General features: G+C 46.8%; 1 protein-coding gene across 2 annotated transcripts in view; it reads left to right on the top strand.

Annotated features, from left to right (window-relative positions):
* Positions 1–1562: 1562 nt before the first annotated feature.
* Positions 1563–21122, top strand: part of CSMD2 (CUB and Sushi multiple domains 2) — a 263996-nt gene continuing 244436 nt past the window's right edge. For both annotated transcript variants that reach the window (XM_071453356.1, XM_071453355.1), the window contains exon 1: positions 1563–1867. In XM_071453356.1, the coding sequence (XP_071309457.1) occupies positions 1711–1867 (157 nt within the window). In that variant the 5' untranslated portion in view covers positions 1563–1710. The remainder of the gene's footprint in view (positions 1868–21122) is intronic.

Raw genomic sequence — 21122 nt, 5'->3', positions numbered from 1 at the left:
TGGGCAGTGCGAGGATTGAAATGCAGAGGGGACAGAGGGACAGACAAGGAGGATTGAGCCCAGATCTGCGAGCCCCCTCGATATATAATTTGGTTTTTTTTAGCTGTCAAATAAGCTCATTCAAGGCAACCGGAACACGGCCGAAGAAGGGGGTTTTGCAGCAAGAAACTGCAGCAAATGCGAAGCCGGGGGAGCAGGGGGATGGGTGCCAGGGCAGCCCCCGAGGTGGCCCCGGCCAGGCCCGGGGGGAGCGGCCCGGGCCCGCTCTGGGAACCGGGGGCACCGGCCCGGCCCCGCATCCCGCGGGGAGCGGGGGAAATTGGGATGGACGGGGGGAAAAGGGGATAACAGGGCTGGAGAAGGGGCGTGTGGGGCTGGCAGACACCCCCTGTGTTCCCCAGGGGTTTGGGGGAGAGCGGCGGCTCCGAGCCTGTCACGAACGTGAAGTCGGTGCTTGGCGAGGAGGGAGGAGGGGGAGCATGCTCGAGCGTTCCAGAGTGCCTTTTTCTTCGTTATTTATTTATTTCCTTAAGCTCTGGTGTCATGTTCGAGTTGTTTTCCTTGTCCCTGGATCTGAGCATCATTAGCAAGATAATGAAGTTCCCGAATGTGGCGTTAAGTGGCTGCATTCCCATTCCTCCCTCCCTTTTCCCCATCTTGCCTGCAGCTCCAGGGACCGGCGTACCGGGAGATGTTAAAACAAAAACAAGGGGAGGTGCTGCTGGTGATGGGGGAGAAAAGGGGCTCTGCCAGCCCTGCCAAGCCCCCCTGTTAGCTCGGGGGAGGGGGGCACAGCCTTTCCCACCTCCGGGATGCCCCTGGACCAGTCCCACCAGTATCAGGGAGCCGAGCTGCGAGGACAAGGCACAGACAGGGAAAAGGGAGGGGAGGGGGGGGTGGTTCTGTCGTGATCCGTGTTTGCAACAAAATTCGCCTCATCACAAGAATTGTGTCAATAGCATCAGGTTGTTTATGGGGGAAGGGGGGGTGAGTAACGGGGATGTGTGTGAGAGAGAGAAATGGGGGTGGGGGGGGCTCGTTCCTTATCAAGAAAGCTGGAGTGTCAAAAATAAACGCGCTGTGGGGCTGGATGCCGGGTTTGGGGTGGGTAACACAGCATCCCCCTCCCACCACCCTCGGCCCGGCATCCAGAGAGGGAACAAAGCTCCGGGAACGATTAATCAAGTGGCTTAATAAAAAAAAAAAAAAAAAAAAAAGAAAAAAAAAAAAAAAAAAAAAAAAAAAAAAGAAGTATAAATCCCTGCGGGCTGCGTGGTGCTGGTGGTGCTGCTGCTGCCGAGGAGCTGGCTCTGAGACAGCCACCGGGAGGGACGCGCCAGCCCTCCCCTGCTCTCCTCTCCTCTCTTCTCCTCTCCTCGCCTTCCCTCTCCTCTCCTCTCCCCGAGCTGCTGCCACACTTGGTTCATTCCAGCTGCAGAAGCTCAGAGCCTTCCATGCGGTGGGATTTTTTTTTTTCCTCCTCCCGGGCTGAAAAAAAAAAAAAAATTAAGGGGAAAAAAAAAAATAAATCAAAATCACAAGCCTGACCCGCTTCCCCTTCACCTCCCCCCTCCTCCTTCCTTTCTCCTCTTCATCCAGCCGAGCCGAGGACTATCCCAATCGCCGAGGGGAAGGAAAAAAGGGGGAAAAACCCAAGAGCGGCGAGCAGCGGACCCCCAGCACGCCCCATTGGTGCCGCTGCCCTTTGACATGCAACCTTCCTTGGGATGGGACCGGCCGGGATGCAGCTGCAGCTTCGGGAGGCACTGCTGGCAGCTGGGCATGGTGGCACTGCTGGCGGCCGAGGGCAGCGCCTGGAGCCGGGCACTGCTGCTCTCGCTGGGGCTGCTGGCAGGATCGGCCATGGGTGAGTGCCGCGGGCAACTTCGGCCGGAGAGCTCCGGATCCAGCAGCGGGGATGGAGCCCCGGAGGGAGCGGGGTGCGGGGGGTGGCACTGGGGGGTGGCACTCGGGGGGTGGCACTGGGGTGTGTGGCACTGAGGTGGTGGCACTGAGGTGGTGGCACTCACTGGGGTGTGTGGCACTGGAGTGGTAGCACTGAGCTGTGTGGTACTGGGGTGGTGGCACTGGGGTGGTAGCAATAGGCTGGTTCGGCACTGGGATGATAGCACTGTGGTGGTGGCACTGAGGTGGTGGCACTGAGGTGGTGGCTCTGGGGTCTGTGGCACTGGGGTGGTAGCAATAGGCTGTTCAGCACTGGGATGATAGCACTGAGGTGGTGGCACTGAGCTCTGTGCCGCTAGCGTGATGGCACTGGAGTGGTGGCAATAGGCTGTGTGCCACTGGAGTGATGGCACTGGGCTGTGGGGGTGATGGCACTGGTCTGTGTGCTCCTGGGGTGTGTGACACTGAGGGGGTGGCACTGAGCTGTGTGGCACTGGGGTGGTGGCTCTGGGGTCTGTGGCACTGGGGTGGTGGCTATAGGCTGTGTGGCACTAGAGTGGTGACACTGGGATGATGGCAGTAGGTTGTGTGCCACTGGGGTGATAGCACTGTGGTGGTGGCACTGAGGTGCTGGCAATAGGCTGTGTGCCACTGGGGTGCTGGCAATAGGCTGTATGTTACTGGGGTGGTGGCACTGGGGTGGTGGCACTGAGGTGCTGGCAATAGGCTGGGTGCCACTGGGGTGGTGGCACTGGGGTGCTGGCACTGGGGTGCTGGCAATAGGCTGGGTGCCACTGGGGTGGTGACACTGGGGTGCTGGCAATAGGCTGTGTGCCACTGGGGTGGTGGCACTGGGGTGCTGGCACTGGGGTGGTGGCACTGGGGTGCTGGCACACTCTGCCCTGGCACCTCGGGCATGGCACTCTGAGGGTGTTTGATCCATTCTCTGGAGCTGCATCCTTCCGGAGCAGCAGCAGCAGTTTTCTCCCAGCGCTGCCGTGTGAGGAAGGCTCTGGCTCTCCATGATCTCATTCCCCTGCTCTGCTGGGTCAGGTTTGGGATGAGCTGCTTCAGGAGCTGCTGATGTGCAGCATGACTGTGAAAAATGCCAGCACTGCTCTCCCCTCTGCCTTTCCCTGGCATCTTAATTCAGGATTTCACTACCCTGCTGCTTGCCCACAGCTGATAGAACAGATTTCTGGATGCCTTGCATGAAGATGGAAGCACTTTCCTCCTTTTCCTCCTGCCTTCCCAGTTGAAGATCTCTTATACATGAGCTCGCTGGCCTCGGCAGCCCGGTTTTTATGAAATATGCATGTTTGGGCTTGAAAGCAGAAGAAGACTTGAATTTGGGGGCAGTTTGCTTGTGTCTCCTGCCTCATTTCCACAGCTGCCCTTGCAGCCAAAGCAGATCCAGGGAGTGAAGTTTATTTCTGGTGTAAACAGCAAATATTTAGGGACTGTCCTTCTGTGTGTGTAGGAGGGGGAAGAGTGGGAGAGCCGAGTGCTTGGCAGTGGCTGCTCTCCACACTGTGCAGTGCCCCCATTTCCAAGTTTCCAAGTCCTGTTGTCTTGTCTGCTGTATCCTAGGCTGGAGGAATGTGTGTTTGGGTGTTGATGTGTATGAAAGCTCCTTGGCTTTGGATTTTTTGTTGGGTTTTGTTTTTTGGGGGGTTTTTTTGGTTTTTTTTTTTTTTGGAGGAAAAATTTTATCTGGAATGCAAGGCTGATTTTATTATGTAAGGCAGGTTTCCTTTCAGGGGCTGGGGGATGAGGATTAACTGCTGCTCCTGAACACCCTTGCAGTGGAGCTGAACAGTTCTGCTGACTGGGAGCATCTGTTAGGAAAGGCTGTAAACCCACCCAAACAACCTACAGGTCCTTAATAAAGGCTGAATATTTCTTTTGGTGGCTATTTTTCATCTCTTCAGCATGAACATTCAGCCTGTGCACAGAGGAAAACCATTCCAGCAGCTTCTGTTGAGCTTTCCTCATGCAAGCAGACTGATGGAGAGATACCTAAATCTCAGATTTACTCTTACCAGGGGCTTACAGCTTTTGCTCTTCTTCTGAGCTGTCCATGGCTTACTCATACTGGATCTTCACTCTGTACCTCGCTGAGCATTTAATCCTTTCTTCTCAGGCCCCTGCTCCCTCCTGTCTGCATTTTGAGCTCTCTGTTCTGGATCCTTCAGCCAGAGCTTGCTGCTCTGGGTTGTTTTGCTTTGTGAGCAGAAGACCTGCGAAAGCTTTTTAGCCCTCAGATGGTTTTTTATCTGCATCAGAGCCGGAGGCATTGATCAATAAGTCCCCTCTTTAGATTCTGAAACCCCAGCAAGGCTGTTTTTGTGAGAGCAGGATGCCAGCTTGGGCGTCAGTGCCTGGTGCTGGGTGCGCAGGGAGGGAGGGGAGGCTCCCACCCTCTGCAGGGTCACCGTGGGTTTGGGGTGCAGTCCCAGGAAATCGTTTCAGCCTGTTCTGAGTGCTGAACCCCTGTGGAACAAAAAGTTCCAAGAGCTCCGAGCTCTCCCGTTCCGGGGCTGTGCAGGGAGCAGTAGCCAGCAGCTCCCATAGTGTGGCAGCAGAGCCGTGTGCGTGGAGCCATCGGGCAGGAATTCACAGAAAAAGGGGGAGAAGCCCTGCTCCCATCACATCAGCTGGGCCCTGCCTGCTCAGAAATGTCCTTCTGAAACCCAGCCCGGGGTTTGGGGTGCCCTGAGGGGCTGCCATGTCCAAGGGCAGGGTGATGGAGCTTCCCTTGGGGGAAGGATGGAGCTGGAGCGGAGGGAAGGTGGTGCCTGGTGATGGGAACTTCATTGTGCTTATGGAAGTGCTTTGTGAGGTTCTCCCTTCCAGTCTGAAGTTTATTGTGCCTGTGGACGTGCTTTGTGTCTGGAAAATCCATCCACAAACACCAGAGGGTTGTGGCCAAAAAGGAGACAGAGGAGTCCTGGAACTTTATTCCAATCAAGGCAGAGGCCATGGGGCATCCCCTGGGGTCTCTCCAATTTTTGGAGGATGCAGCCTCCTTTTTATCCCAATTTCCCAGCTGCATTTCCCTTTTCTCTTTCCCTATTGCTGAGGTACTTGAGAGGTTCAGAGTTCCCAGAACACCTGATCCCAAAGATTCCCCTCTAATGTACAACCCTCCCTTTTCATTTCTAATTCTTACAGAATTTAGGGGTTTTTCCCCATTTCTGAGGTACTTGAGAGGTTCAGACTTCCCAGAACAGAAATCCCAAAGATTTCCCTCTAATGTACAACCCTCCCTTTGAATTTCTAATTCTTAAGGAATTTAGGGGTTTTTCTTCCCCATTGTTTCTTTCATCTTTCAATATCCAATTTCATTTCTCAGCAAACCTAAAGTTTATTTGTAAAATCAAATCTCTTTTTCCATTCACCCATCAGTGGAATCCTTCCCATTGTTCCTTTTATCTCCCAGTGCTGGTTTTATCTCCCAGCAGACCCAGAGCTGGTTTGGAAAGACAAATCCACAATTCCTCTCATTTGTGAGGTTCCCCCTTCCAGTTTGAAGTTTCTTATGGCTGTGGAAGTGCTTTGTGAGCTTCTCCCTTGCAGTTTGAAGGCTGCAGTGGTGGTTCCACAGGGATAAAATCAGCACAGGGCTCTGGATTTGCCTTTGGCTGTGGGTTGGTGCTGAGCCCTGCCTGGCCTCTGGAGTGTGGTGGTTCTGGAATTCTGTCTTGTTGGTTCTGGAATTCTGTCTGTTGGTTCTGGAATTCTGTCTGTTGGTTCTGGAATTCTGTCTGTTGATTCTGAAATTCTGTCTGATGGTTCTGGAATTCTGTCTGTTGATTCTGAAATTCTGTCTGATGGTTCTGGAGTTCTGTCTGTTGGTTCTGGAATTCTCTCTGATGGTTCTGGAATTCTGTCTGTTGGTTCTGGAATTCTGTCTTGTTGGTTCTGGAATTCTGTCTGATGGTTCTGGAGTTCTGTCTGTTGGTTCTGGAATTCTGTCTGTTGGTTCTGGAGTTCTGTCTGTTGGTTGTCAGTCAGGTGGGCTCAGCAGTGCTGCTCACCCCTTTCTGGTGCTTTCTGGGGAATCAGCTCAGCTCCAGCACTGCAGGGTCCATCAGGGGCATGTGTGGGCCCCGTGGGTGTGGATAAACACAGATAAAACACATTTTAATGGCCTGTTCTAAAAGGGTCTTGACACCATTATTTACACACTGTGCTTTATTAGTCAGCACCTTGCTTGCAACTGGGTTAAGGGAGGATGCAGCAGCTTGAAACACCAGCACATCAATTTTAAACCCCTGTAATTATTATTTTTTTCTTGATGGAAAACAGTTTTTTCCAGACTTCTAAAGAGTGGACGAGCAGGAAGCTGCTTGTGAATTTTGTTGATGGTGGATTTGTGTCCCAGGTGTGGCTGAGCTGTTGACCAGGGGATGTCAGTGCTGTGGGATGAGCAGAACTGAGCATTCCTCAATTCTCTGCACCCAGGGAATGCTTCCTGCTCTTCCAGCAGCATTCCAGGGATTTCCAGCCATGGAATTATTGCTGCCCTTCTCTGCTTTCTGAGAGCCCAGCTGGGTGGGAAATGCCAAATTTCACAGCTGTGCTTCTGTTCCTGCTGCTGCCCTCCCAACCCCTGCCAGAATTTGGCCTGGATCTTGACCAGAGGAAATTGTTATGATAATGTTGAGGGTTAGTTGGGGGCAAGGTCAGGCAGCCTTAACTGGTTTAGCCCATAGCATTGCAAGAAAAGTCTTTTTAACTCCATTTTTATCAGGAGTATCCTGAGACACGGGGCTGGAGTAATTTTTCACAGGCTTTAGTGAAATTATAACAAAGCTCTGTTTAGCTGAGTGGATTTTAAATAATACTTCTTTACTCTCCTCCATGTTTCCAGGCATTGGGAGGTTCAGAAACACCATGAATAGGCCTAAATTTAAATTAGGCTTTTTTTTTTTTTTTTTTTCCAACAGAAAATAGAGCAAATTCAAATGGAAGGGGAGAGATAAGACTTTAAGGGCTACAAAAAAAAAAAAAAAAAGGGAAATGATTAAGCAGTAAAGATTCTCTAGTGCTGGAATTGTTGAGTGCAGCATTGAGCTGTCTCTTTGACATCCACAGAAATGTCAGAGGTGCTGGAATCCCATTGATTGGCTCCAATATCCAGTGAGGAATGATGGGAAGGGAAAGGGAATCAGGATTTAGGGGGAGTTTAAACCAGGTGAGGCTTTTTGGTGTGTGAATTACCAGCAGTGTCATTACCTGAGGTGTAAACACCCAAAATCCCGGGATCACTGAGGCTGGAAAAGCCCTCCCAGGTGACAGAGTCCAAGCTGTGCCCAGTCCCCACCTTGTCCCCAGCCCAGAGCACTGAGTGTCACATCCAGGCCTCCTGGGACACCTCCAGGGATGAGATTTCAGCACCTCCCTGGGCAGTTCTGATGTCTGACCACCCTCTCCATGCAGAAATTCCTCCTGGATACACCTGGAGGTGGCCCTTGTGTGGCACAGGGAACATTCTAAACTATCAACAAGCATTGTGTGTAATTCTGGAGTGCTGGAGGTGGAAATCACAGCCCAGAGGGGCTTTTATCCAGTGCTGCCTGAATTCTGCTTGCCAAGCAAGGATTGCCTTAGCAGGACACAAGAAAAAGGCCACCAGTGCCACCAGAGCCAGCCTGGTTTGTGTGGGCACCAGCTGGGCAGGACTGGAGCTGCAGCCAAGTCCTCACCAAAACAATTTCTCCAAGTCCTCACCAAAACAATTTCTCCAAGTCCTCACCAAAAAAACTTCTCCATCCTTGCTGATGTTTCAGCTTTTTCCTCTGTTAATCCTGGGTGTCCTCAGAAGGCAGCTCCTCTTTCCATCCAACCTGCAGGAAACCCACAGCACCCCATTTCCTGCTGGTCCAAAGGCATTTCCCCTCCTGTTTCCCTGCTGGGCAGAGCAGTGGGTGCTCCAGGGGGTGCTGGAAGTCAGGAAGGAGGCAGGAGCAGGAGGGCCTGGCCAAGGTCACCCAGCAGGAGCAGCCTGGATGTCACTCCTGCGTCATCCCGCGCTGAGCACCAGCACGGGGATGTGATGCTGCAGCTCCTGAGGTGGTTTTTGAGAAGCCTCCCTGCTGCAGATGAGGCTGGAGCTGTGTCTGTGCAAAGGCATTTCACAGTGGTTACACTGGAACAGAACAATTCCTGCATCCATTTATCAAAACGTCTGCGATTCCCATTTCCAGACAGATAAACCAACGGTGAATCTCAAATAAAGGTGTCTTTGTCCAGAACATTTTAACACAAAAGGAAGGGAAGATTTGTTCCTCTGACCTCTGGGATGGGAAGTCTGTTCTGCCCTGCTGAAATGGCTTTATTTGGGTTTCATCCACCTGCCTTTGCTTTGTTTCAGTGGAGCATTTTACCTGGCCCTCAGCTGTCACTTCAGCGCAGAGCAGGGCACGGTCACAGGCTGATAATCCCAGCCCCAGCTGCATGAGGAGGTGCAAGGAGGGCTGGAATAGCCAAGAGAGATGAGTTAATCACAGGCAGAGAATTAACCACAACTGGGGATTTGCTGCTTCAGTGCTCTGCTGTTATTTGCACACTCCCCTGACTCGCAGGAGTGGTCAGAGCCCAGTTCCTGCTGCCTCCCATGGCTGGGGGCACTTGGGGGATCTTCCCTTCCCCATCCCTATGTGAAAAATCCACATTTTATTGTTGGCTTTTTGCAAGTGTTCAAATGAATATTGTATGTGTTATGTTAGAAAGTGATGCTGTATTAATTTTTTTAAGTAGCGTGTTAAATATAGTTTTAGGTTATAACAAAATGTTAAAATAGAAACTAAGTATGTTAAAATAGAAACTAAGACATAAGGTACTTGCACCAGGTAACAGCCACAGATCACCTAAATCCTTCAGAGAAAAAGAATTTATTGCTCCATTATCAGAAGAAATGAACTTTTTTCACTGACAGGATTCAGAGGAAGAAGTTGGCACTGCCCAGACAGAATCCTGTGTTTGAATGGAATTTCTGCATCATGGATGAGGTGTATGAATATGCAACAGGCTGTTGCTTTTAAGGGTTAATCCTCTGTTAATTTGGGTCCTTTTTTGGGCTTATTTTGCCCAGAAAAGGTACCTGGACTGTCCATAACTCTTTGTTTCTATTGTCTCATATTCTCCTAAATCCTAAATTTTTATTACTCTAATTATATTGCTATTTCTATAACCATTTTCTTACTATGAAACTTCTAAAATGTTAAAAAGCAAGTGATTGGCGTTTTTCACACCTACAACAGGGATAAACAGAATTTGCAAAATGATTTACAGATTTATTCTGCAGAGAGAGAGAGATCTTGGGATGTTTGTGAGGAGCTTTCAGCAGGTACAGATTGCACGAGGTTGATTAACTGCTCAACTTTTATGTGCTCTTGGTTCTCTCCCTTGATTGCATGGAGGGAATTCAACCATTTCATGTACAATTTGGGATTAATTGTGAATGACATTTTGAGGTGAAAGTTGTCTGTCTGCCACTGAACTTCAAGGAGTATTGTCAGAAAAAGTCAGGAATAAAACCAAGTGCGGCTTCTGTTGCAGGAAGGCTTTGCACAGCTCCTGTAATTTGCACAGAATTTGCCTTCACACTTTTTATGCCTTTAGATCCATGTTTTATGCAAAGACTGCAGCTTTTAAAAGCAAAGTGTGCTCACCAGAGGTGGGGAGGTGGGAGGTGTGCACTGAGGATTTGCCAGATGCATCAGAGAATTGGATGCTGGATATTGGCAGAGAGGATGCTCTGGACCTTCTGAATTTAACCTGCCACACACTCTGCCTTTGAAGCAGCTGCTTAAATTATGTGAGCTCCAGCTTCTTGTCTATAGAGGGGGGAAAGTAGTGCTGTACTAATAGTATTATCTAATTAATTATGAAGATGAATGCCTGCAGGATGGCAGAGATCAAATGGAGAACTTGTTTCCTTGTTACGGTTCCTGTTATTTATCAGCAGTTTATCAATATTTTGTTTAGTTAATTTAGTGAAAGCAGAGTTTGAAATAAGATTTTTTTTTTCCTGGTGGCATTTATGTCATTACTTTTGGAGTTGCATGGCCTGAGGTGGAGCTTATTCCCAGAAAAAAGCAGGAGGAATGGGATTTTAGGCACAGGAAGTTTGCTGAGGAGCTTCGTGGTGGCTCACAGGGGGTCACATCCTGTCCCAAATCCTTCCCTTTCCACATGTTCAAACCCAGAAATCCTTCCCTTTCCACATGTTCAAACCCAGAAATCCCAACAGGATTCTCCCCTCCTCTCACTGCTGTGGGAAGCTCTGCACCTTGCAGGGGCTGTGCAGAGCTGCTAAACCCAGGGGTACAGAAAATTGCAGCTCATTTCTCCTCTGACAAAGGCACAATTCAATGTTCCTTTCCCCTTTATCCACCAAATAATAACACCCAGAAAAATCCATTTCCTCCTGGAAAGGGGAGGAAAACATCCCATCCTGCAGGAGGATAATGGAGCTGGTGCTTTTCCAAAGGTGATGCCATTTTTAAAGATGCTCCTTGCATCCCACAGCATATTGTTTATATCCCTCTATTGTTGTTTTGTCTCCATTAGGGAAAGGTTAGGAGCAATCCTGGACACTGGGCAGCTGTCAGCAGCATTCCCAAGGGGCTCTCATTAAAGTTAAGCACCACTTGGGCTGTTAATATTAAAATAAGGTTCACCTGCTGGAATAGTGAAGGGTTTGAAGGATGGGGAGTTTGTCCCTCATTGTGTGGGGACTTTTTTTCCCTGAGATGCCTTAGGGTTTTTTTTTTTTTTTTATTTTTCATATATTTGTAATCCTGCAGTTCTTTAGTTCATAACCCTAAACTCCATACACAGTGGGAGCTGCTGCTTTCCCATTTTGGTCAGACACAATGTCATGGTTTGGCATGAGAGATATTTAGGGAAGTGATGCAAAACTCAAAACCTCAAAATTAAACCTCAAAACCACTACACACAACAATTCCTCTCCAGGCCTGGCCATCAAGGACACCTCACTGCCTCAGGCCCTGAGAGATGGAGACAAAAGTGAGTGGGGGGAGCAAACTTGGGGTCAATGACTTCATTAGCTGAAGTTGTAATTGGAATTAATTAACCCCCCAATATGTCCCTCTTTTGGATGGGATGAGATCTAAGGTCTCTTTTGGGTGGGATGGGATTTAAAGTCTCTTTTGGATGGGATTGGATGAAGTTTAAGGTTTCTTTTGGGTGGGATTGGATGAGGTTTAAGGTCTCTTTTGGATGGGATTGGATGGAATTTAAAGTCTCTTTTGGATGGGATTGGATGAAGTTTAAGGTTTCTTTAGGATGGGATGAGATTTAATGTCTCTTTTGGGTGGTATGGGATGAGGTTTAAGGTCGCTTTTGGATGGGACTGGATGAGGTTTAAGGTCTCTTTTGGATGGGATTTAGGTCTCTTTTGGATGGGACTGGATAAGGTTTAAGGTCTCTTTTGGATGGGACTGGATGAGGTTTAAGGTCTCTTTTGGATGGGACTGGATGAAGTTTAAGGTCTCTTTTGGATGGGATGAAATGTAAGGTCTCTTTTGGATGGGATGGGATGAGATTTAAGGTCTCTCTTCAACCCAAACCATTCCAGGATCTGTTTTTAGCTTTGCCCTGGTGTCTCACTGACCCAGGGCCCTTCTCCAGCAGCACAGGCAGGGCTGGCTCTCACCCTGGGCAAGATCTAAGGCAGAAAAACCAACCCTGCAAGGTCCCTGCTGTTGTCACCTCTTGGTAAACACCTGCACTTCTTCCTACTGAATTAACTAAATTCATTTAGCAAGAGCAAGTTCATTTTGCTGGATTTAAAATGCCGGCTTAGGGGAGGCTCTGTCATTTGTTCCTCCTGGGAGCACTTCCCAATCTTAAATTAGAGAACAAATGATGACCTTTTTTTACCCAGGAGTCCAACACTGAGGGCTGTTACAGGGAGTTTTTTGCCTTTTTTCTTCCATGAAATGCAGTTAACAAATGAGACTTTTGACAAAAAATCCCCAATTTGAACGTAGAAGTCGATTCAATTCACCCCCTGTTAGCTCCTTGATTGAGAGCTATGTAGATTGAAGAAGAAAGGTATTGATCTGCTTTGGGGATTGAAAACTAAGATGAAGTGGAATATGTCTGTGGGTGAAAATGAGGTTTTAAATGGATGGAGGAGGAGAGAGAAAAATAAAATACAATGTGATGTTAATAGGAGGGAGTTTTGGGTTTCTCTGGTGGTTCTGCAGAGGTGGAGAGGGCACAGGATGCAGAAGTTGTGCAAGTCATGGAGAATTGGTGCTTGGCACAAGAGTTTTTCTATATTGGGTCAAAACGGCACAAAAAATCTGGTTTTGGGCTATCAGGGCATCCATCAGTTCCCAAATTCTGTTTGGACAGAGGAACATCCCTTGTTGAACAGAGCTCCCAGTTTTCAGTGCCCACAGCTGATCTTGAACATCTCCTCCAAACCATTCCTCCATTCTCTGAAATAATAATCGAGCTTTTACCATTGTAAACGTGAAACTCAGGTTTAAATGGAGTGAAAAATTCAGTATAATTGAAATGTTTCACTCTTTCTCCACATAATCTGGTAGGAGCCTTCTGTAGCTATTATTCTTTGGGGCATGTGACTGGCTTGTTTTTTTGGCTCATTGGGTGAAGTGAATTATTAACTTTTATTTATTAACTTTCCTCTGTACTGTCAACTCCAGGTGACTTTCATTGATTGCTCAAGGTGACAAGGAGGCATTAGGTAATAAATATCAAGTGCTGCAATACTTAAAGGAAGTGAATATGAAAGTGCTGTTAACGGAATCAAGTAAAAATTGGATTTATACCCCTAACAAAAATCCCCAGGAGGAATTGCTTTCTGTTGGACTCTTTTTGTAATTCAAATCCAATCACACAAGTGTGAGCTGCTGTAACACAATTGCCTGGCAAGAGGGGTTTGTTGGAAGATCTCAGAGCACTTGTAAACACACAGAACATTTCGCTTTGCACAGCGTGGGGAGATGGGGATGGTGGTGCAAGAGTGAGGAGCTTTTAATGAGTGCAGTGTCTGCTTGTTCCGAGTGATATTTTTAATTCAGTTCAGATCTGGAGGTGTGAGGTGCTGGGGATGGCAGTGGATGAAGTGGTTTCTTCTGTTTCGGCTGCTGCAGAGCTCCTCTGGGTCCCTGGGGGCTGAAAAGGGTCTGTGGCCCCTCTGCCAGCAATGAAAGGGGATTTATGGAACTTCTGGGTTTTTTAGGGAGTAGAAAAATGCATGGAAATACGAGCTGGTTAATGGATTGATGTGTAAAATCTAAATTAGGATCCAAAACGTGGTGGGAAGGGGGAAGAAACCCCACGGAGCTCCCTCAGATGAAAAACTTCCCAGTGCAGGTTTAATTCTAAAGGAGCTCTGCCCACTGGGCTCCCTTTAAACCATCGGGGAAAGGATGGAATTGTTGACATTGGGAGAATTCCAAGGGCTGAGGGCTTGGAAATTCTTAGGGAGTTTGGATTTGGAGCCCAACATGTCCCTTGGGCCTTGAGGGAACATTGAATTTTACAGCTGCACACAGAGCTCCAGTGGCAAAGGGAATTCAAGATGATTTTAAGGGTTTAATAGTGACAAGGGGAGACCAATAATGAAAGGTTTTCATGAGGAATTCTTTAATTTTGGCTCCACTGTGACTTGGGATGGATTTCACCTTGAACCTTCCTTCACCTTCTTCAATTTTTATTTTCTTTTTCTTTTTTTTTGAGCTAATCCTAACACCCGAGATGAAAATGCCTTTGAGCCCCCTGGATAAAGCATTTCAACGCAAATATTATTTCACTGCAAAATAATTGAAACACAAATTGAAAAATTTGTTTTGGCGATAATAAATTAGCACCTTGTAAATGAGACTGAGTAAAAAAAAAAAAAGCTGCACATGAGTGGGAGTCCGTTTGCAGACACTGGGAAAAAAAAGTTTTTCATCAAATTACCTTCTGTTTTCTGAGTTTAATTTCAACTGGGGGCTGAGATGAGGATCAGTGTCATTTTTACAGATATCTGCAGTGGAGGTGAGGAAAAATGAAATCTTTGCTGTGTTCATCTTAGAGAGAAAATAACAGTAAAATTTTCAGAAGGTTTTGAATCAGGCTGAAGATTTTAATTGAGGCTCAGGCTCTCAGGACAAGATTTTCAAGGATGTTTAGGTGCCAAAATAAGTGGAGACTTGGCCAGGGGGGATTTATAAGGGAAGTGTGGCTGCACAGCTCAGGTGGGGTTAGGAAGGCTCCAGAGCCTAACAAATATTATAAAATATTTGTAAACCTGGGGCTCTGAAGTCCCTTTGGAGAGGATTTGTGAACTTGGGTTTGGTTTTGTGGTGTTTGTCACAAAGGTGTCACCAAGGGGATCAGTCAGAGCCTCCCATCTCCCATCTCAGTGCCTTTACCACATCATAATCCAGATTTTTTTTGAGGATAACTCTTGGTTTGACAGGAAAAGTGCAGAGGAACTTCGAGGTCCCTTCCCAGGCAAAGCATTCAGCGATTCTGAGGTTGAATCCAAGGGCACTGGAGGAGCTGAGAGGCCACAGAGGGAATTCCCAGTGGGGCCGTTCCTCACCCCAGAATCTGCATTGTGAAAAACGCCTATTTCATGAAAAATTGGGAAAATTTATGAAAAATGTTATGAAAAATATTCTATTGGCTTTTCACAAATATTAAAATGAATATTATATGTGTTGTGCTGGAAAGTAATGCTGTATTAATTCTCTTTAGTGTGTTAAATATAGTTTTAGGTTACAAGAAAATGTTAAAATAGAAACTATGCTATGTAAGATACTTTTTTTTCTAAAGAAAGGACTTGCAGTGAGATAGCAGCCACAGGACACCTGAATCATTCAGAGAAAGAGAACAGAATCCTGTGTTTGAATGGAATTTATGCATCATGGATGAGGTGTATGAATATGCAACAGGTTATTGTTTTTAAGGGTTAATCCTCTGTTAACGTGGGTCCTTTTTCAGGCTTATTTTGCCCAGAAAAAGGTACCCGGACTGCCCATAACTCTTTGTTTCTATTGTCTCATATTGTCCTAATCCTAATTGTCCAAATTATTATTACTCTAATTATATTGCTATTTTTATGACCATTTTATAACTATTAAACTTTTAAAATTTGACAAACAAGTGATTGGCGTTTTCCACCGGCATTAATTGGGCAATGCCTGTGGAGTGCTCTGGAGATGGAAACAGCTCCAGACGCGCCTGGGTTTTATCATCCTGTGGAGAGGAGCGGCCAAAATTGATTAAGAGACAATTCTGGAAGGGAAAGGTTTGGAAGGAAGGAAAGGACATCCCTGGAGGAGGAGATGTCTGCATATCCTGAATACTGGGATGGCTTCCTGGAGCTGAGCAGACGAATTCCAGGGCATGGCAGGAGGAGCTGGAGCTGCTCCCTGTGTGCCTGTGCTGAGCCCCTGAGCCTGGGCTGCCCCTGGAATGGGGATTTGGGATGAGCCATCCTCCTCCTGCTGCTGCTGCTGCTGCTGCTGCTTTCCCAAGGTTTCCAAACCCTGCTCCTTCATTTCCTGACCTTCAGGCTCCCTTGAGCACCCCCAGCAGCTTTCTGCCCCTGCCCTGCACAAACCAGGGCAGCTTTCCTGTGGAGAGGAATGGTGGATTTGTCTGTCCAAACCAGCTGTGGGGCTGCTGGGAGATAGAAGAGAAACACTGGGAAGGATTCCACTGATGGGTGAATGGGAAAAGAAATTTGATTTTACAAATAAACTTTAGGTTTGCTGAGAAATGAAATTACACATTGAGAGATGAAAGAAACAACGGGGAAGAAAAAGCCCTAAATTCCGTAAGAATTAAAAATGAAAGGGAGGGTTGTACATTAGAGGGGAATCTGTGGGATCAGGTGTTGTGGGAAGTCTGAACCTCTCAAGTACCTCAGCAATAGGGAAAAACCCCTAAATTCCATAGGAATTAAAAATTCAAAGGGAGGGTTGTACATTAGAGGGGAATCTTTGGGATCAGGTGTTGTGGGAAGTCTGAACCTCTCAAGTACCTCAGAAATGGGGAAAAACCCCTAAATTCTGTAAGAATTAAAAATGAAAAGGGAGGGTTGTACATTAGAGAGGAATCTTTGGTTTTGGGAAGTCTGAACCTCTCAAGTACCTCAGAAATGGGGAAAAAGCCCTAAATTCCATAGGAATTAAAAATTCAAAGGGAGGGTTGGACATTAGAAGAGAATCTTTGGGATCAGGTGTTGTGGGAAGTCTGAACCTCTCAAGTACCTCAGCAATGGGGACAGAGAGAAGGGAAATGCAGCTGGGAAATTGGGATAAAAAGGAGGCTGCATCCTCCAAAAATTGGAGAGACCCCAGGGGATGCCCCATGGCCTCTGCCTTGATTGGAATAAAGTCCCAGGACTCCTCTGTCTCCTTTTGGCCATAAACCTCTGGTGTTTGTGGATGGATTTTTTGGTTTTTTGTGCTCAGGGTGAATTCTGTGCAGCTCCCATGACACAGCTCCAGGATTTCACCTCAGTCTGAAGCTGCTGCAGTGCCACAGGGGCCAGACCTGAAATGTGGAACATCTGTACCAAGAAATGGATTTGCTGAGAAGTGGAGAGGGCAGGAACTGCGATTGTGTTTAAAGTCTTTATCAGCTGGGGCTGCTTAATTTGATTTTCCAACAGTTGCTCTTCCTGGGGCGTTCAGGTTTTTTGTCTGCTTGGGGTTTTTGGGTTGTGAATGTCTGAGCTCCTTCAGCCACGGTGCCCTGTGGGGATCAGTGGGCCTGGCAGAACGAATGTCCCTTGTTCTCATGCCAAAGGCACCAAATAAAGTCACTTTTTGTCACAGCACAGACACACCTGTGGTTAGCTGGGGTCCAGCACCAAGGAATTGCCTGGTTTGCCTGCAGAAAGCCCAGGGGGTGTTGGTTGGGCTCTGTGCAATGCTGAATTTTTCCTCCATTTTTCCTGGGCATTTAAAAGAAATTTTCCATAATATCCAAACTGAACCTCCTCCCAGTTAGGAAAATTAGGATATTTTCTTAATATCCAACCTCCCCTCCTCCTGGCAGGGAGGAAAACTCCATTTTCCTGAGTGTGTGTTTGTGGTTTTCAGGTGTGTGGGGTCTCAGTTGGGGTTTCTGTAGAATCCCAAACGTGTGTAGGAAATTCTCATTACTGTCCAGGACAACATTTTTGATGGTGAAAGGAACAGAGAGCACACTGGGGATGAGTTTTGCATTTTTGTTCCTCTTCTTCCTGCTTGGGAAGGCCTGAAAATGCAATTGCTGGGCTGGAGCAATTCCAGAAAAGAAAGAAATTTAAAAGAAATTTTTCCTCCTATCCAACCTGAACCTCCCCTGGCACAAACTCCCTTTTCCTGAGTGTGTGTTTGTGGTTTTCAGGTGTGTGGTGGCTCAGCTGGGGCTTCTGTCGAATCTCAAACATGTGTAGGAAATTCTCGTTACTGTCCAGGACAACATTTTTGATGGGGAAAGGAAGAGAGAGCACACTGGGGATGAGTTTTGCATTTTTGTTCCTTTTCTTCCTGCTTGGGAAGGCCTGAAAATGCAATTGCTGGGCTGGAGCAATTCCAGAAAAGAAAGAAATTTAAAAGAAATTTTTCCTCCTATCCAACCTGAACCTCCCCTGGCACAAACTCCCTTTTCCTGAGTGTGTGTTTGTGGTTTTCAGGTGTGTGGTGGCTCAGCTGGGGCTTCTGTCGAATCTCAAACATGTGTAGGAAATTCTCGTTACTGTCCAGGACAACATTTTTGATGGGGAAAGGAAGGGAGAGCACACTGGGGATGAGTTTTGCATTTTTGTTCCTCTTCTTCCTGCTTGGGAAGGCCTGGAAATGGAATTGCTGGGCTGGGGCAGTGCTGGGGTGTGGGAGCTCTGCAAAGAATAAAAGTATCCTACATAGCATAGTTTCTGTTTTAACCTTGTGTTATAGCCTAAAACTATATTTAACACACTACTTAAGAAAATTAATCCAGCATAACTTTCTAGCCTAACACATATCATATTAATTTTTAATATTTGTGAAAAGCCAGTCATAAAATACACATTTTTCACATGCAGTAACACGTGGGGCAGCACCAGCAGGGACAAAGTGGTGGCAGGGGACAGTGAGGGACTCCGGGACTGGGAGGGAAGGGCTGGGTGTCTCCAGAGAGCTGTGGTGTGTGGGGATTTGTGGGGTTGTGCAAATCTGGGTGTCCTCACTTGAGCTTTGGATTCTTCTGTGTCTCCAGCACGACAAGGACAAGCTGCTCTTCTCAAGGTAAAAAGAGAGTTTTTAATTTCTGACTCCTGTCGCAGACATCTTTTATGGAAAATCCTTCCCTTAGGATTGTTCCTCCTGAGAAGCTGAGAGGCCTCAGGAACAAAATGCAAACAATGGTTATCTGCTGCTGTGGAATGCAACAGGGGCATCTGGGATTGGGCTCATGTGGATGTTTCTAATTAATGGCCAATCACAGCCCAGCTGGCTCGGACACAGAGCCACAAACCTTTGTTATCATTCTTTCCTGTTCTATTCTTAGCCAGCCTTCTGATGAAATCCTTTCTTCTATTCTTTTAGTATAGTTTGAATGTAATATATATCATAAAATAATAAATCAGCCTTCTGAAACATGGAGTCAGATCCTCATCTCTTCCCTCATCCTCAGACCCCTGTGAGCACTGTCACAGACTCCAACATTTATAGATTTCCAAAAGTGACAGTGGGTTGGAGGGTGACAGTGCCACCTCTCCAATGACACTGGACAAACCAACAGCCCATCAAATCTCTCCTCTTCCATGAAAGAATGCAAAACAATGAGTTATTTACAGAAAGTGCGTGAGAAAATTCGTTACAAGAATGGAAACATCAGAAGGCTTGGATGGAAGAGCCGAAATGAGGGATGTGGGACTCCAGGGGCTCTCCAAAATGCAGTTTATTGTATCCAAAATGCAGTTTATTGTATCCAAAATGCAGTTTATTCCATCCAAGGTGTTACAGCAGTCCAGGGTCATGGGTGACAGAGCTGTGCCCACAACTGTCAGCTCCAGCTGCAGGCAGGCCTGGAGACCCTGAGTTTAGGTCACAATGCTTTCTATACTTTTCTTTGGTTACAAATGCATTCTATACTTTTCTTTAGGTCACAATGCATTCTATACTTTTCTTTTGGTTACAATGCATTCTAGACTTTTCTTTTGGTCACAATGCATTCTAGACTTTTCTTTGCTGAGCATCTCAATACAGCAGAACCAATCTACACCTGAACTTTTATCTACAGCCTATCATAACTACTATAATTACCATATTCATGTTACTGTTCTCCAGTCACTAACAGTCAGTACATTACAGTTTAAGCTAGAAGTTGTTTCTCAGTTTTCTTGCAGTGGAAAATTCTGAGAGCTTTTTTCTCCTTGCCACATTTGCTGCCTTGTTTGCCTGTGCTCTCTTTCTGCTTGGTACAAACATCTTCTGGTTTGGGGTGGGTTTATCCTTTGCTCTAAGCCATACAAACCCCTCATAATAACTCACACACCCTTTGCCTCCTTGGTTATCCAGTGAGACTGGCTCAGCAATTCTTTTCTTCTATACCAAAACTTGCTTTAATTTCTACTCCTTCATCAGACTCTACATGTAAAAATCTTTCTGCTAAGCACCCATATCTGTGAGACTTTCTCGTCAAACTTTCATCCTTCCCAACATTAGAAAATCTTGAAAAATCAGGGTGATACCTCTGGGCTTGGCAGTGCTGGCACGAGCTGAATTCAGCTGAAATGCAGTTTTTCCCTGCCCTTGCATTGCCCAGCTCATCACTCCCCGTGCTCAGAGGGAAGCAGGCTCAGGCTATCTGAGATGGAAATCATCCCCTTGATGATGCTCTTGGATCCACGGGCTTTTGATGAAGTTACAGTTAATGGAATGACTCTGCATTATTTATTACCCAGCAGGCTTTGATAGGAGACTGGAGGTTAAGCTCCAGCTCAGAGAAGGTGAATCCTGAGGGCAGCAAGGCTCCCATTGATCAAGTGAGGAGGAATCAAATTTGCAGGTGTGAAAAACACCAATCACTCGTTTTTAAATTTTTAAAAGTAATAAAATGGTTATAAAAATAGTAATATAATTAGAGTAATAATAATTGGGACAATTAGGATTTAGGAGAATATGAGACAAGAAAAACAAAGAGTTATGGACAGTCCAGGTTGCTCTTTCTGGGCAAAATAAGCCCAATAAAGGACCCACATTAACAGAGGATTAACCCTTAAAAGCAACAGCCTGTTGCATATTCATAGACCTCGTTCATGATGCAGAAATTCCATTCAGACACAGGATTCTGTCTGGGCAGTGTCAGCTTCTTCCCCTGAATCCTCTTCAGGGCTGAGGAGGCAGGAAGAAGTTAATTTCTCCTGATAATGGAGCAATAAATTCTCTTTATCTGTCATTCTACTATCATTCTACTCAAACTCTTGTGGCTTGTAAATCTTCACACAAAGTTGGGAATTGTTTCCATGGGCTGGAACCAGAGGCACAGGTGGCTTTGACTCCTTGCCAAGGTCTCTGAGCCCCCTGGCAGGGTCTGCAGTCACCCAGGGCAGCCAGAGCAATCTCCTGACACTTCAGTGCTGATAAATGATGCACAGCACTAAACAATGGCCACAGGAACATTTTTCCTATTTAGAAGGCAGTGCAAACAATGAGGAGTTGGTGTAGCTGGGTTTGGAGAGCTCTGAGCACTGGGATGTGTGATGGTGTCACAGGGGTCTCAGGTTGAGGGAGGAGACGAGGATCTGACTCCATGTTTCAGAAGGCTGATTTATTATTTTATGATCTATATTACATTAAAACTATCCTAAAAGAATAGAAGAAAGGATTTCATCAGAAGGCTGGCTAAGAATAGAAAAGGAAGGGATGATAACAAAGGTTTGTGGCTCGGGCTCTCTGTCCGAGCCAGCTGGGCTGTGATTGGCCATTAATGAGAAACATCCACATGAGCCCAATCCCAGCTGCACCTGTTGCATTCCACAGCAGCAGATAACCATTGGGTACATTTTGTTCCTGAGGCCTCTCAGCTTCTCAGGAGGAGCAATCCTAAGGAAAGGATTTTTGATAGAAGATGTCTGCGACAGGGGTGAGGTGAGCAAACCTTGGAGGTGCTGCTGGACAAGCAGGGTTTGCCCCTGGAGTTTCAGTGTTTGCCTGTGCATTTTAGCTTTGCTGGGG

This window comes from Agelaius tricolor, unplaced genomic scaffold, assembly GCF_023055355.1.
Source record: "Agelaius tricolor isolate 1412-34295 unplaced genomic scaffold, bAgeTri1.0.p SCAF_36, whole genome shotgun sequence".
Lineage (NCBI taxonomy): Eukaryota > Metazoa > Chordata > Aves > Passeriformes > Icteridae > Agelaius > Agelaius tricolor.
Note: the sequence above shows the minus strand (reverse complement) of the source record. Positions and strands in the feature narration are given on the sequence as shown.